General features: G+C 46.3%; 1 protein-coding gene across 3 annotated transcripts in view; it reads right to left on the reverse strand.

Moving 5' to 3' along the window:
* PLXNA4 (plexin A4) overlaps positions 1–15,223 on the reverse strand; it is a 553,704-nt gene that overhangs the window by 504,733 nt on the left and 33,748 nt on the right. For all 3 annotated transcript variants that reach the window (XM_068169025.1, XM_068169035.1, XM_068169048.1), the window contains exon 2: positions 13,212–14,475. In XM_068169025.1, coding sequence (XP_068025126.1) covers positions 13,212–14,390 — 1,179 coding nt within the window. In that variant the 5' untranslated portion in view covers positions 14,391–14,475. The remainder of the gene's footprint in view (positions 1–13,211; positions 14,476–15,223) is intronic.

Consider the following 15,223-nt stretch of genomic DNA (forward strand, 5'->3'; position numbering starts at 1 on the left):
ATTCCCCTCTACTCTGGCCTGCTGAGACTGCACCTGTAGTAGTGTCCTGTTCCAGGCTCTCCAGTTCAAGAGGGGCAGGGAATTACTGGGGAGAGTCCAACAGAGGCTACAAAGATGTTGATGGGATTGGAGTATCTCTCTGATGAGGAGAGGCTGAGAGAAGCTGTTTACCATGGAGAAAAGCAGACTGAGAAGGGATCTTATAAATGCATATAAACATCTGAAGAGTGGATGTTGTGAGGATGAGGCCAGACTCTTTTCAGTGGTGCCCAGTGAAAGAACAAGGAGCAACAGGTACAAACTGGAAGCCAGGAGGCTTCACTTGAACTTAAGTAAAATCTTCTTTCCTGTGAAGATGCTGGAGCCATGGATCAGGCTGCCCAGAGAGGTTGTGGAGTCTGCTTCTCTGGAGATGTTCAACATCTGCCTGAATGTGATCTGGTGCAATCTGCTTTGTGTGACCCTGCTTTAGCAGGATGCGTTGGCCTAGATGATCTCCAGTGGTCCCTTCCAACCCCCAGCCTTCTGTGATTCCATAAATAATGGTGATGTGTACATCTGTATCAGGGAGAGCACCTGCACCAGGGAGAACACCTGCATCACGGAGAACAGCATCTGTATCAGATGTCCTATCATCTCACAGAAAATGAATTTAAAGAAGCCTAGTTATGAATTTAAACAACAAACTAAAGCATTCAAGCCCTGAAAAGAAAAATCTCCCACTTATTGCTTCTATCTGTGCAGATCTCAGCACTTGAGGAATTCAGAGCACTTGTGTCAGCCGTGTATAAATTTGTTGAAGCCATTAAGCTCAAACTCATCCTGCATTTGAAAGCAGAATTGGGCAAACAGAAGGCTGCAGCCAGTCCTCAGAAGCAGGGACACCAGCACAATCACAGCCTTGTGTATCTTGGCATGGGATTCCAACCAATGGCCCCAACCCATTGATAAGTGCTGGGTCATTCCCTCATTAGGAGGAGCACATTTTTATTATTCCCTTCTGCACTCTCCCTCACTCTGCCTCTCCCACTCTCTAAATATGCCTGGATAATATCTCTTGTTTACAGGATAAATCAGCTGAACAAATCCTATTATATTTTGGAACACGGACAGAGACAGGGTAATGACATTGAAACAGGCAAAATACGATGTTGTTCCTACTGATCTGATGTTACCCACATGCTCTGTCAGCTATGCCAGCTCCAATACTGCATGGAGAGGTCTCTCTGTATTTCTGTGGTGCTACTGTTTAGCTGCATGTGTACAGAAACATAGAATTGTTTGGGTTGGAAAAGACCTCTAAAATCATCAAGTACAACCATCATACTAAGACCACTGTGGCCATTAAACCGTGTCCTGAAGTGCCATGTCCACACACTCCTTGAACACCTCTAGGGATGGTGACTCGATACCTCCCTGGGCAGTCTGTTCCATGCCTGACAACTCTTTCAGTAAAGAAATTTTTCCTGATATCCATCCTAAAACTTCCCTGGCACAACTTCAGGCCATTTCCTCTCACTCTGTCAATTGATACTAGGGAGAAGAGGCCAACCCCCACTTCACTACAGCTTCCTTTGAGACAGTTTTAGAGAGCAATGAGGAGTCGAACCATTAACTTCACAGTGCCAGGTCACCACTAAACCATGTTCCTCAGCACCATACCTACACAGCTTTTAAATCCCTCCAGGGATCATAGAATCATAGAATCTCCTGGTTGGAAAGGACCTTAAGATCATCAATTACAACTATAATCTAACATCTCCCTGTACACAGCTATTAGACCAGGTTCCTTAGCTCCTCATCCAAACATCTTTTAAACCCTCCAGAGAGGATGAATCCACCACTTCCCTGGAAAGCTTATTCCAGGGCTTGACAACCCTTTTGACGAAGAATATCTGGGTGTATTTCCTCTGTTTCAAGTGTTTCTGTAAATATTTTAAATATTAGAATCTGTATCATAAGGCAGAGAGCATTGGGGCTGCAATAGTTATTAGATCCTGAACTGAAGCAACTGGCTGATGGTGGCACAGGGAGTACATTAGGTCCTGTATATTGTGGAGTTAACTGCAGGATAGAGATGCAACAAGGGTCTGCATTTCAGCAAGCCATGTTCATCCACTTAAGGGCATTTCTCCATGCAATAAAGCAGCACTGAAGAGAAGGACAGCTTGGAGTAGAAGTGTGCAGGACATGCAGGTCCCCAGCTCCATCCTGAACCTGATCATATCTACCCAGCTATATTTCCAAAACTGGGGTCATATTACCCAAAGACTGGGCCAGCACTAATAAAATGCTTCTCAATCAAACTACAGCAAACATCACATGCTAGCACAGCCATGGAGATGCCAGGCTGGAGTGCCAGGGCAAAGATGACCTTCGAGGTTGCCTTTCAACTCAATGCATTCTGTGATTCATTCTATAATTCTCTGAAATCTGGCCAAATGCCACCTAGACATTGCTCTGTAAGTCCAATAGCCCTTTCTCCCTCCATCTTAGAATCACAGATTGGCTTAGGTTGGAGGGAACCTTTCAAGATCATCTAGTCCAACTCCCCCTAGAGTGAGCAAGGACATCTTAAACTAGATCAGGTTGCTTAGAACCAACACCATCCCGTTTTTAGGATGGACACTTCCAACAGCTGTATTGTCCTACCTGGCATAAGGGAGACTCACATTTCCATGGAATTTGGACAAATAGGGAAATATGCTTGTTTCAGGGGAAAAAACAACACCATAAAACCCCCACCAAAACACCCCACTCTTCTATTATGCGTGTTGGAGTATAAAATAAACAGCTATGTGCATCATATGGGATCATTCCCAGAGGCTAATCAGGCTTCACTGGTTCTCAAAGTACTAAGCCCTTGTACTGTTTTTCCACTGTAACAGCTACACTTCTAGCAGCAGAGAGAAAAGGGTCCATGGAGCATTTAGCTCAGAAAGTGATGCTGAACCCAGCATACCCTCAACCCCCCCTCCTAAACAAGATAGCTATTGTACCAACTCCTATGCTTAGCTGCCCCAAGCCTGGAGGTGCTTTAAATAGCATCAGACTCATGATAGGAACTGGAGTCACTTTGCTTATGACTTGGATTTTGCTTGCTGCTTGAGGGGGAAAAAACCCAACTATTGCACAAGCATTTCCACTGGCCTCCAAGGCAACCTACTGGTGAGGCAATACGAGGTCAGGTTTGCAAAAGTAGTTATCTCCCAGCATGGAAGAGAATGCAAGGAGATTATATGGAGCCCTCCAAAAAATGCAAGGCTGAACCACAAGTGACTGCAGAGCTCAACCACAGAAGAAAATAGCCTGGCTCGCTGGCAGGGGAAGCAGCAAAGATCAGTTCCCAGAAACAAATCAGTTGTCCATGTGGCAAAAAAGCACAGTCAAATGACACAAGCAGTGAAGGAGAAGCTGGCACCTTGTTCACCTGCTGAAGCAGCTACTGGAGGATGATCAAGACCTGGGTCTGATGCTGAGAGATGCTGAGCTGTTCAGGCAGAGCCGATACAGTCTAGGGATGATGGACTGATGGTGGGGGAGGGAGCTGTGCCTGAAATATCTCAGACACAACAGTGACTCAACAGCCTTGGGCCCCACTTTGTCCTCAATGAACATTTTGTGTGAGTGGGGTCAATCAGATGATGAGGAGCAGGGAGAGAACAGTAGGAGTCTGGCACCCAGCCACTTAAAGGCATAAACTTTCTTCTGGCTTTATGCTTGGGTTTGAGAAGAAGGTTTCCAGGCATGGTTTTCAGTTGTTCTCCCTCAGGACAAGCAATGAGGATTTTGGAAGGAGAGGTGGCGGTGGGGATGCAACAAGAATGTAATTAGTTACCTTCAGCATTATTTCTGCATGCACACTGACCTGGAATTATCCTTCCAAGGACAGGTGTCTAACACTGAGGAACATACTTACTACCTCAAACAATCATCCTCCCCATGCAATCAGGCTCTGGCTTATAGCCCTTAAGTGCAAGCTTCTGTTGACGGAGATGCTTAAGAGTTTTTGTTTTTCTCTCCCCTGGCGTGTCCAAAGCCACTTTTTTTTTTCCTGCCTGGAGTACAGAGCACTTTGCTGAGGCAGGGAAGTGTCTGTATCCCTGCTGGTTGAAAGCAGAGAAGTGGCACATGGGAGGAAGGACCATCATGGGAGAAAAAGTGAAGGTGAACCCACGCAGTGTCTGAGAAACTCATACAAATGACATCTCACCAGGTTAACAGACATGCCCATCTGAGTAAGCAGTGGGGTTTTGAGCACATCCAGAGGACTAGCATGTTGCTAGCAGATATACCCAGGCTGAACTAAGAGCTCATGCAGATGCTGGAGAAATCCTGTAATGCTCACCCAGCACTGCTTAGCCTGAGACATGTACATCAATGGAAAAGCCAGGAGCATCTTGTTCCTGCAACCCCATTAGACCCCAATCGTCATGTCCCTACTATGAACTCTAGGCTTGTTAATTGATTAATTAGTGCTAATTAGCTAAGGAGCCAGCTGATTGCCTCACAGAGGAAGAGGTGGGGAGACTTTTCTAATTTCAGTTACAAAGGGGGCAGGACCTTGACTGAAGTAGTGGAGATTTAAACTCAGCTGATCTCCATTAGCTTGAGGAAGCCAGACTCAGACATCACTGATGATAATCATGAGAACTACCAGCTGTGTTGCAGGAGAGAGGTCCCTGCTCTACTTTCACCTAAACTACTTCATGCAGCAAGCTAATATGACATTTCTCTCAGACAAAGTGCCTTTCATCCTGGAGCACAGCCATCTTTGCAGGGGAGATGATGGTCAGACCTTCTGGAAATGGAGACATGTGGAGTGGGAAGGCACATGGGGGAGATTTGAAAATCCTAGAGAAACCCTAAGACAAAACCCTACCCATACTGCCTCACTAGTTAGTCCTCCATGCACTCCAGCTCCCAGCATCAGCAAGAAGACGCTTGTCACCTCTTATCAGAGTTGCTGGGCTCAGCAAGTCCCTCCACAACACGCTCCACACACGCTCCCATCCAACACAAACTTATGTGACCAATTATACAAATACAGATCTGGCAGCAATAAGCCTGTTTGCCCCGTCTCTCAGTCTCCAGTGAGCATTCCCAGAGAGACATTCCCATATTTCTGAGGCTACTGCGTCTGCACAGACTGCACTGTGTCTTTTTTTTCTTTTTTTTTTAATCTGCTCTTATTTGCATCTTCAGAGGAAGAAGAAAGCACTGTTAAACATTGACCAAGAAATGACCTCAACTGACCACGAGCCCTTTGGATTAGAAACATGAGCCCGTATGGATGAAAAGCTGGATGTGAGCCAGTAATGCACCCAGAAGCCAATTGTATCTGGGCTTCATCCAAAGCAACATGGGCAGCAGGTGGAAGGAGAGGATTCTGTCCCTCTGCTCTGCTGAGCCCCCACCTGCAGTGCTAGGTCTAGCTCTGGAGCCTCAGCACAGGAGAAACATGGACCTGCTGGACTGGGGCCAAAGGAGGTCACAGCAATGATCCAAGGGCTTGAATCCCTCTGCTGTGGGGACAGGCTGAGAGAATTGGGGTTGTTCAGCCTGGCAAAAAGAATGCTCCAGGGAGGCTTTATCACAGCCTTTCAGTACTTAAAAGAAACTATAAGACAGATGAGGACAGACTTTTGTGTAGAGACTGTTGTGAAAGGACAAGGGCTGATGGTTTGAAATTTAAAGAGGGAAGATTTAGATAAGATTTTTATTATGATGAGGATGGTGAGATCCTGGCCCAGGTTTCATAGAGAAGTGGTAGTTGCAACACCTCTGAAAACACTGAAGGTCAGCTTGTCTGAGGCAAACTGATCACTGCAGGGTGGTTGGACTAGATGACCTTTAAATGTCCCTTGTAATGCAACACATTCTATGACTGTGATAATTCGGAGTACAGATAGGTGCACAGAACTCTTGTGCATGGTCTATCCAGAGGAGATGAACAAAATGACCTACTGTGCATAGACCCTCTCAGAGGTTTACTTAGGATAGCCTGACTGGCACACAGTGACACTATGAGGTCTAATGAAACCAATACCTCATACCTGTGACTGAGTCATTCCCCTGAGAAAGGGGCAGGCTCGTGTACCAGCCAACCCAGTCAGGAGAAATGAGCCAGGGCTGTGTCTGCAAAATGTTAGAGCAGTAGTATCATTCCGACCTCGTCCCAGGCATTCCTCTTCTCAAGGGCTAAGCAACAGTTGGTGTTTCGTTTCACCCCAACTTTTCTCTTTTTAGGGAAAATAGAATCATAGAATCATTAAGATTGGAAAAGATCTCTAAGACCAGTAAGTCCAATCATCAACCCTATACCACTTACCCCACTAAACCATGTCCAAAGGCCTGTGTCTACAAAATTTTTTAACACATCCAGGTGTTCAAAACACTCCACCACCTCCCTGGGCAGTCTGTTTCAATGCCTGACCACTCTTTCAGTGAAGACATTGGTCCTGATATCCAATCCAAATGTCCTGTGGTGTACCTTGAAACCATTTCCTCTCATCCTATCTCTTGTTACTTGGGAGAAGAGACCAACATCCACCTCACTACAACCTCTTTTGAGGTACTTGTAGAGAGCAATGTCTCCCCTCAGCCTCCTGTTCTCCAGAATAAATAATCCCAGCTCTCTCAGCCACTTCTCTTAAGACATGTTCTCCAAACAATGGAGATGACAGAGATTGCAATTCTTGCTTTGCATTTTATGAAGTGATTTCTTTCCTTGAAACGCTCCTGTCTTTCTTTCTAAAGCACCATTTTCTGTTTCTCTCATGCTAGAGAGGAACTCAGTAGGAGGAATGATATCTCCTCTTGCTGCAACAGTTGGGAACACTGGGCAGAGGACTAAGATCCAGGACCCCTTGAGCTTCAGCTGAGCTGCAAGTTACAGCACCTTAGCCAACCCTTCTGTAAAACAGGGGTGATGCTGATCCCCATCTTGGTGTCTCAGGGGTGCTCTGTCAGTCCCAGTTCCTACTTACTTCAGTGATGACAAATTCAACTCCTGGGAGAATGAGGGAAATCATGAAATAGGCTGTTTATAGGGAAATTCTGACCACTTCATCACCAACAGTGGCTTTTCCAGGAGTCACATTGATTGTCTCATACCATATACAAAGCCCTTCTACCAGCAGAGCTAGAAATGTCCCTTCCTAACCCAGTGGCATGGAGAAGAGAGCCCATGGGCCAAGCAGCATTCATCCTGGTGCTCCTGCAGCCAAAACAGAAGGCCTGTCCCCCCAGCTGGTGCCCAAACATGCATGTCAGCCATCCATGGAAGGACTAATCAGCAATATGCCCCCCACAACCTCCTTCTGTGCACAGGTAAACCCCATGAGTAAAGCAGTGCTTACTCAGTGGGTGTCAAGCATCTAGGATGGGCAGAGGGGAAGCAGGCAAAGCAGGAGGGAGCAAGAGAGCAGAGTCCATTTGAGAAACAGATGTGTGAAGGAGATGCCAGACTCTCAGGTATCTACAAAGATGTTTTGGGGAATTGCTGACTGAGGTTTGCTTTGAAACATCAGAAGCACAGGAAGCATTTAGAGCCAAGTCACTTGTCAGACAATGACTCGGGTCCCAAACCTTTCCTGCCCTCTCCTAGCAATGTGTTGGAAAAATACTGCCCAGCTCTTTACACAAGGACTTTTGCTGGCTGGACAGCTTCAAAGAAATATTTCTTTTCTCCCCCAAGTGACAGCACTGCCATGAAAAACAGGAAGATCTTGAATACAGTAATTTGAACAGTCAAGCTCCATTTCCTGCCAAAAGGAAAAGAAAATACCAGCAAAAGGCAGGAGCTAGGCAATAGTTTGGGACAGACACTTTGATTATCTTGAACAGATATTTGCACAGTGTATCCGACAAAAGCTACAGTGATGGAGGTGACACCTTTTCATTTCAAGGACTGGAGTCTGTTAGGCTGTCTGGTGATGCTGTGTAGCAGATCACATTGATGAGGAGACAAGGATCTCCTAGGACAGCAGCCCTGGGTTGCAATCAGTTCCTAAGCTGACAGCCAGGATTGCATGAGGATTGCATGGCAACACATCATATCTGGGACTTCATTGAAAGACAAAGCTTCAGCAAGGATCTTCATTCCTCTCACATCTTCCCAGAGGGCCATGGCACCCTCACTCTGTTTTGGGGTCAGTTTCCAATACCCACCTCTTTTTCATCCATGCTTGTGTGTCCCACACAGCAGTACACCTGCTTGTTCCCCAAGGTAGAAGCAAGGGCTCCCCTGTCTTCTTGGAACACATGAAGTTCCATCTGAACATGAGGATTTTTTATTTTCCTCTGAGAGTGATGGAACATTGAAATAGGCTACCCAGAGAGGTTGTAGAGTCTCCTTGTCTGGAGACTTTCAACACCCATCTGAAGATTCTCCTGTGCCAACTGCTTTAAGCAGGTGTGTTGGACTAGATGATCTCTAGAAGTGCTACCCAACATCCACCATTCTGTGGCTCTGTGATTTTGTGAGATTACATCCACAGCCTTCTTGATCCAACATGAAGACTGATTTCTGTTTTAAGAAGCTTATTTTCTCCCTCAAGAAAAACCCTTCCTTCTGCCCACACCCTACATGTCCATACAGCCTCACTGCCTCTGCTCCATAAGATGATGAACCAGGCTGCATCACAGATGTGGTCATGTTTTGGTGACACACAATGCTCTTTCTGGGTGGCCAAAGAGGATGAAGGTGATCTCTATGGCTATATAAGTCAGAATGGCTTCTGTATCATGGAAGGAGATTTAGGTTAAACACGAGGAAAAGCTTCCTAGCAGCAAAGACAGATCATGTAGGGAGAGAGAGGAATCTGAATTGCTGGAGGTTAAGAATAGGTGAGACAAACATCTGTCAGAACTGTTATAAGCAGTGCAGAAGGGCAAATCAGATGACCTCATAAGATATATTTTTTCTTTTTTCTCAGTCTCATTTTTTGATGAGTATATGAATTCCTAAGCATCTGGGGTCAAGAGTGGTGTTTAAATATAAACTATTATCTTTTATTCGTGGAGAGGAAAACCAGAGAGGTATTACCTGGAACTGTTCATCACCTGAGTGAACACCGCCAATTTGCAAATCAACTGCCCAGACATAAAAGTCCATCATTTTGTCCTGATTTATGCTGAGGATTAATAGGAGGACAGGTATAACACAGGAACAAGGGAGGAATTAACATTAAGGACCCTCATTTATCTCTGGACTTTTATATTTCCCACTCCAGAAATTCTTCTATCGCACTGCTAACATCTGCAACATAAGAAGCACAGTCTCATGACACAGTTGTTTTGCTGTCCATTGCCATCACATTGGATTTGAAAACCAGACTAGGGCAAGTCTCCAGGACATCTACCTCTACGAGACATCTGGAGACTGAATGCCTCATTCAACATATTGACCATGAGATACAGTGCATCCAGCCTAGCTTTCTGCCAGGTCATAGAATCATGGAAGTTGGAAAAGACCTCCAAGATCATCAAGTCCAACCATCAGGCCCTGCCTGACCTCAGCTTTCCCATCTCCAAAGCTGCCTGGCCATAGAAACCACAAATTCTAAACTGTACTACTCTATCCAAGTGCTCCCTTCCTCACATCCCTGTTGTGTGTGTGTTGCAGGTTAGGAGAAATGTTCTGGGAATGGTCCCCAAGAGACTTCTCTTGCCCTAAAGTGGCCTTGAACAAGCATTGCACCAAGGTGGAAGCAGAAGCATCCTAACCTGTGGGTCCTCTTTGAATCAGTTACTGCCCTATTAGAAAAATATGTGTTACCAAAGCCAGACCTGAACACACACCAAGATGTGAGGACAGTGCGGTGAGCCCGGCTCCATCATTTGTGGTCTTACCCTTAATACCAGAAAGAAAAGTTGGAGTATGTCTTCTGAAAGGGTTGGAATAGTCTGCCTAGGAAGGTGATTGACCACTATCCCTGAACACGATTTAAAAGCCATCTGGATGTGATGCTTGGGAATATGGTTTAGTGGTAGACATGGTAGAATAGAGTTAATGGTCAGGCTCGATGATATTGAAAGCCCTTTCCAACTTAAATGATTCTATAATTCTATGATTCTAACAGCATTTCTCTGCAATGCTCTGTGAGGCTTTCCCACAGCTCATCTTTATCCACCTGCTCAGTGCCAGGCACATCAGCTTTATCTGTTCACATGCAGGATATCGGCTGCTGAAGGCAGGGCAGCAAAGCTGAAGTTCAGGTCCAGCCACAGTCACAGGCAGATTAAGCCCCTGTTTGCACCAGCAGAGAAATATTTGACAGCCACACAAAACCAGGGGAACTCTCACTGGTGGGTTTGTAATTGTTTTTAGAGCTGCTTCAAATACATGTGTTAAGAGGCAGAGCAGCAGTGCTGGTGGATGGCTGGCAAGCAGGATATCAGCAAAGAAGATGAGGCTCTCACACACATATATCCAGACTCCAAACTATTTTCCAAGCTTAGCAGCTGGATTCTTCAAGCCTTCCAGCAGCCAAGTCACTAATGCCTCTTCCCTCGGGCAGCACAGCTGATCTCAGGCATGGCTTGCCAACAGCTCTAAGTAGACTCATGTAAGGAGGACAGCCCACTTAGTTACACTTTTCAAACTCCAGTTTTTAATTTGAGGCTCTCCAGGCTCTTTCTCCATCTAGAAAGCATTGGTATCTGTAATTCACAGTGAAGAAAGGCAGTCACAAATGTGGTCTAACAGTTTTTCACAGAATCGTAGAATGCCTTAAGTTGGAAGGTTTCAAGGTCATCTAGGAAAAACCCTTGCAACAAGCAGGGACATCTTCAACTAGCACAGGTTTCTCAGAGCCTCAGACAACATTCTGAAATGTCTCCAGTGATGGTGCATCTACCATCCTTCTGGGCAACCTGGGCCAGTGTTTCACCACCCTCATTGTAAAAAATTTCTTCCTTAGGTCTAGTCTAAATCTCCCACTTTAAGTTTCAAACCATCGCCCCTTGCCCTGTCACAAAAGACCCTACTAAAAAGTCTGTCTCCATCTTTCCTGTAGCCCCCTTTAAGTATTCCAGGATGTTATAAGGTCTCTCTGGAGCCTTCTTTTCTCCAGGCTGAACAACCCTGACTCCCCTAGCCTGTCCTCACAGCAGTGGGCTTCCAGCCCTCCCATCATTGTTGAGGCCTCCTCTGTCTCTGCTCCAACACATCCATGTCTCTGCTGTGCTGAGGACTCCAGAGCTGGCCCCAGCACTACAGTTTGGGTCTCAGCAGAGAAAAGCAGAGGGGCAGTGGGACAGAGTCCCCTCCCTCCACCTTCTGCCCACACTGCTGGGGATCAGCCCAGGACATGGTTGGCTCTGGGCTGTGAGCACACAGTGCCAGATCATAGTCAGCCCCTCATCCACCAGTGCCCTCAGGTCTTGCTCCACAGGGCTGCTCTCAATTACTCCATTCCTCAGCCTGGATTGATACTGAGAGCTGCCCTGACCGAGGTGCATGCAGGATCTTTGACTTGGCCTTGTTTTCCTCATGAGGGTCACATAAGCCCACTTCTCAATCTTGTTTGGGTCACAGTTTTTCCCACTGTGTCACTCAGTCCCTAACTCTTTGTCCTCTCTCTAACCTCTCTCCAATCATGTCCCTCCATATGCAGTCTGAAATATGTCTTCTTGGTCTAGGACTCACTCCAAGAGGCACAAGGAAATCTCTGGCCTTTCTCCTGCTCTCTAAAGCCACAAAAGCCAAGTGGCCGAGAGGTTTCAAACCTCCCGGTTTGAGAAGTCCAGTATTTCAGAATTTGACATGGATTGCAAGAACAGATTTGCAGATGCATGGTAAGGCTTAACAGCACAGGAAAGAAACTCCAGTGGGAAGCTCCCAGCTTAAATCCAAAGGCAACTCTTTGAATGTGCAGAGGCCTTGAGGCTAAAGAAAATCAAAGTTAGGTTTGGGCACAGCCTTTCTCCCTGTGCCACAGGAAACTGCAGGTCTAGGCAGAAGGTCTAGGGAACTTCACAGGGAGCTTTGCAGATCTAGGTAGAAGGCCTAGGCGGAACGTATAGGGAGCTCCATAGGGAGCTTTGCAGGTCTAGGCAGAGGAGATCCAAACTAAAATGAAGGACTTGCCCCTGTCACATGTTTGGTGTGGGAGTATGAGAGCAAAGTGAAGTCAGGCAATGATGTTGAGGGCAGTGGTGTAAGAGCAAATTAGGTCAGAGTAAGGCAGAACCAGTCTCCCTGCAATGAAATTTCCATTTGCATCCTCTTGGTCTGTCCTTGTCCTGCAAAGGAACAACATCAGGGATCCCTCAGCAACAGAGGTTTGAGTACAAAGGAAAGCTAGAGCAATCCCATATCCCAAACCCTGACTGCCTTGAGATTATGGAGTAGGAGAGGGCTCTGGTGTGTCTCTGTATTCCCTTTGCTCAGACTTGAACTTGCCTCTCACTTGAAAAAGCTAATTAAGGGAGGAAATCAAAGCCCAGAGAAGCAGCTATTACAGCAGCCTGGGTGCAGGGCTGGCTGTAAGGCTGATTTCTGTTCATGGTATCAAAGCTGGTGGGGCTGGTATACATTTCTGCAATGACACTTGAGTGAACCAACAGAATAAACTAGACAGTTTCTGAAGACCATCTGTAAGTCAGGTGGACCAGCCTTTCTCCAGTCCTGCCCTTAAATCTCACCACATTTAATCCTTGATCTGCAGCCAAGGTCTTACATTTTCAGTGCAGATGCAACTCAGAGATGAATGGAAACTGGAAGATGAAGGACTTTGATGGTTAATGATCAGTGCTTTTCAGCCCTAGAAGAAAACACCCTGAACAACTCCTGCTTCAACACCAGCCCAGGGAAATAAAATTACACCAGTGCAAGCTGTTGATATTATCTAGGTCCTGCTTTGGTTTAGGTTTGAACCAAAACTACAAGGAAATGTGATTTCACCCCTAATGGATTCCACAGTGAAATAACTACAACATGTGAATTCCTCCTAAAGATTTCCAGGTACCTTGACTTAGTTTATCACCAAACAGCATGCCTGGGAAGGTCAGAAAGCAATACCTTCCTCCGCTCATCCATGAGCAAACTGAGGTAGCAACAGGCTAAATGAAGTGGTGTGATAAGCTGGAGACAGAGGCAGGACTAGGGTGAGGCAGTCTCAGTTCCTTTTAAGAAGAATTGTTGAAGCATGTTCTAAGACCTGTAAGCACATGGTTAAGGTTGGGTGCTTAGGGGCTTCACTTACCGCGCTGCTACAGGGAATGTCCTTGACTTTGAGCCAGGCCAGATCTAAGGTCCCCTCTCCCCTGTAGCAGGACTGCAGTCTGTCCTTGATGCGATCGTTGATCTTTTTCAGGACAAAAATACAAAGAGCAGACTCATCCAAGGACTTCATCTTCCTTTTCTGCCCCTTGGAGAAGACGGTGAAGAGGATATCATCCTCAGGACCAACACCCAAGGACCTTGCCAAGATAGCTCCAGCCTTAGACAAGTAGGCTGCCTGCAGCAACCGATATTCCACCCCATTCTTCTCACAGCCAATGGGCACCTCAACGTAGGAGTTAAAGGCTGTATCCTCCTTACAAAGCCGGACCAGCTTGGAGGTATAAACCTGCTCCTTCGTGGTGGAACCAGGTGGTGAGATCATCTCAGGCTGCAGAGTCAGGAAATAAACGAAGTTACCGCTGCTGAAGCCATAGATGTAGTAGATATCAAAGTCAGGGATAATGGTAAAGGTGTCTGAGGGGATCTTGATCATAGAAGCCACAAACTCATCATGAAAGACATATGCAAACATCCCATCTGCCTCAGAGTTCTTGGTGAGCTTTCTGCTGGAAATAGTGGGGAAATACTCAGGTTTGCCATCCACGGCAGTGGCAATGAACAACTTGTCATCCATGTTGCTGTAAGAAACAATGACTCCAAAAACAGAGCCACTCTCATTCACCCCAGAGAGATAATGCTCCTTCTTGTGGAAGGGCTCTCCCAGCTTGAAGAGGTCATCAAGCCTCAAAAGCTTGCAAATGCCCTGGTAAAGACTCCCACAGGCTATCAATCGATTCTCCTTGTAGTCTATGAGGAGCATTTTGTTTATGTTGTTAGTGGGTGTCAAGGGTTCATTGCAGGTTTGGACTATCCTGGGAGGATAACACTTGGGATTATCTTCATCGGGACCAGTCTGGTGAGTCACCAGGACCTTCAGGTCACTGGACAGTTTGTAGATCCTGTTGACAGCGCCCAAGTAAATGTGCCCAGTTCTTTCATCAACCACCAAGTGGTTGAAGTTTCCTTCTGCCTGGTCTCCAGTGAAAGTGATGAAGGGCCTCTTTGGATGGAGTGGCTGCTGCCTACTAAGAGGTGACACTGTGGTGGATAGCAGGAGGTGAGAAACCAGACAAGTCCATTTCCACATGGCCAGTGACATGGTTAGAAAGGTTTGTATTCCCAAGGGAATGAGGATTAAAAGCTGCAAGCGTCTTCAAAATACCAATTCCCTCGCAGATTTTGTCCTACAATCAAAGAGAGAAGAAAACAAAAAGTACATTACTATGGAGTATTCCTTCCTCCTCCCTCCTTCACAACCATGCCATCATCAGAGTGTATTTAATTGCTAATCCTCTCTCTCTTGTCTCTGGGCTCTCTACTTAAAACCAGCACAAAGGGAGCCCTCCTGAAAGAAAGATGTTGGTAGAAAGAGCAGAACTCATATAGCTGAATAATAAACCAACACCCTTTCACTCCCCATTCCATGTATGTGTCCCATGGTGCAACACAAAAATCCCTTGGAAGCTGCAGCAGAGCAGAAGGCTAATGGTAGAAACATCAAGCAGCATTGTTGTCTGCAGTGCCCAGTTGACCCAATTGTGTGTTTGCTATCTAAGGAGACCGGACTGGAGAAGGATTATTATCCTGCTCTTCTGGATGAGTGGCTGAAGCCTAGAGAAGGTCAGGAACCTGCCTACAGAGACAGGGACAGATGGAAGCTGAGCTCTTTTGCAAACCTTGAAGTTTGCTGGGAAGAAACCAGCTCTGGTCTGACATTAACATCCTTTCTGGGAGACCTCAGTTCAGAATGGGCCTGTTTGAACAGGCTCTCTGTGGCTTCCAGATCAAAGCTGCCTCATGCCAGTCCAGCTTGGAGTACAGATGTAGGAGTTACAGTGTGCCAGCCTCCACAGCCACATCTACAAAGGGCATGCAGCCAAGCATGGAGCAAACTGAGCACCAGGTCTCCTCCCTCCCCAGGGCTCTCATCAC

This window comes from Melanerpes formicivorus, unplaced genomic scaffold (genome assembly GCF_026170545.1).
Source record: "Melanerpes formicivorus ecotype bairdi unplaced genomic scaffold, bMelFor1.0.p_v2 SCAF_3, whole genome shotgun sequence".
Taxonomy (NCBI): domain Eukaryota; kingdom Metazoa; phylum Chordata; class Aves; order Piciformes; family Picidae; genus Melanerpes; species Melanerpes formicivorus.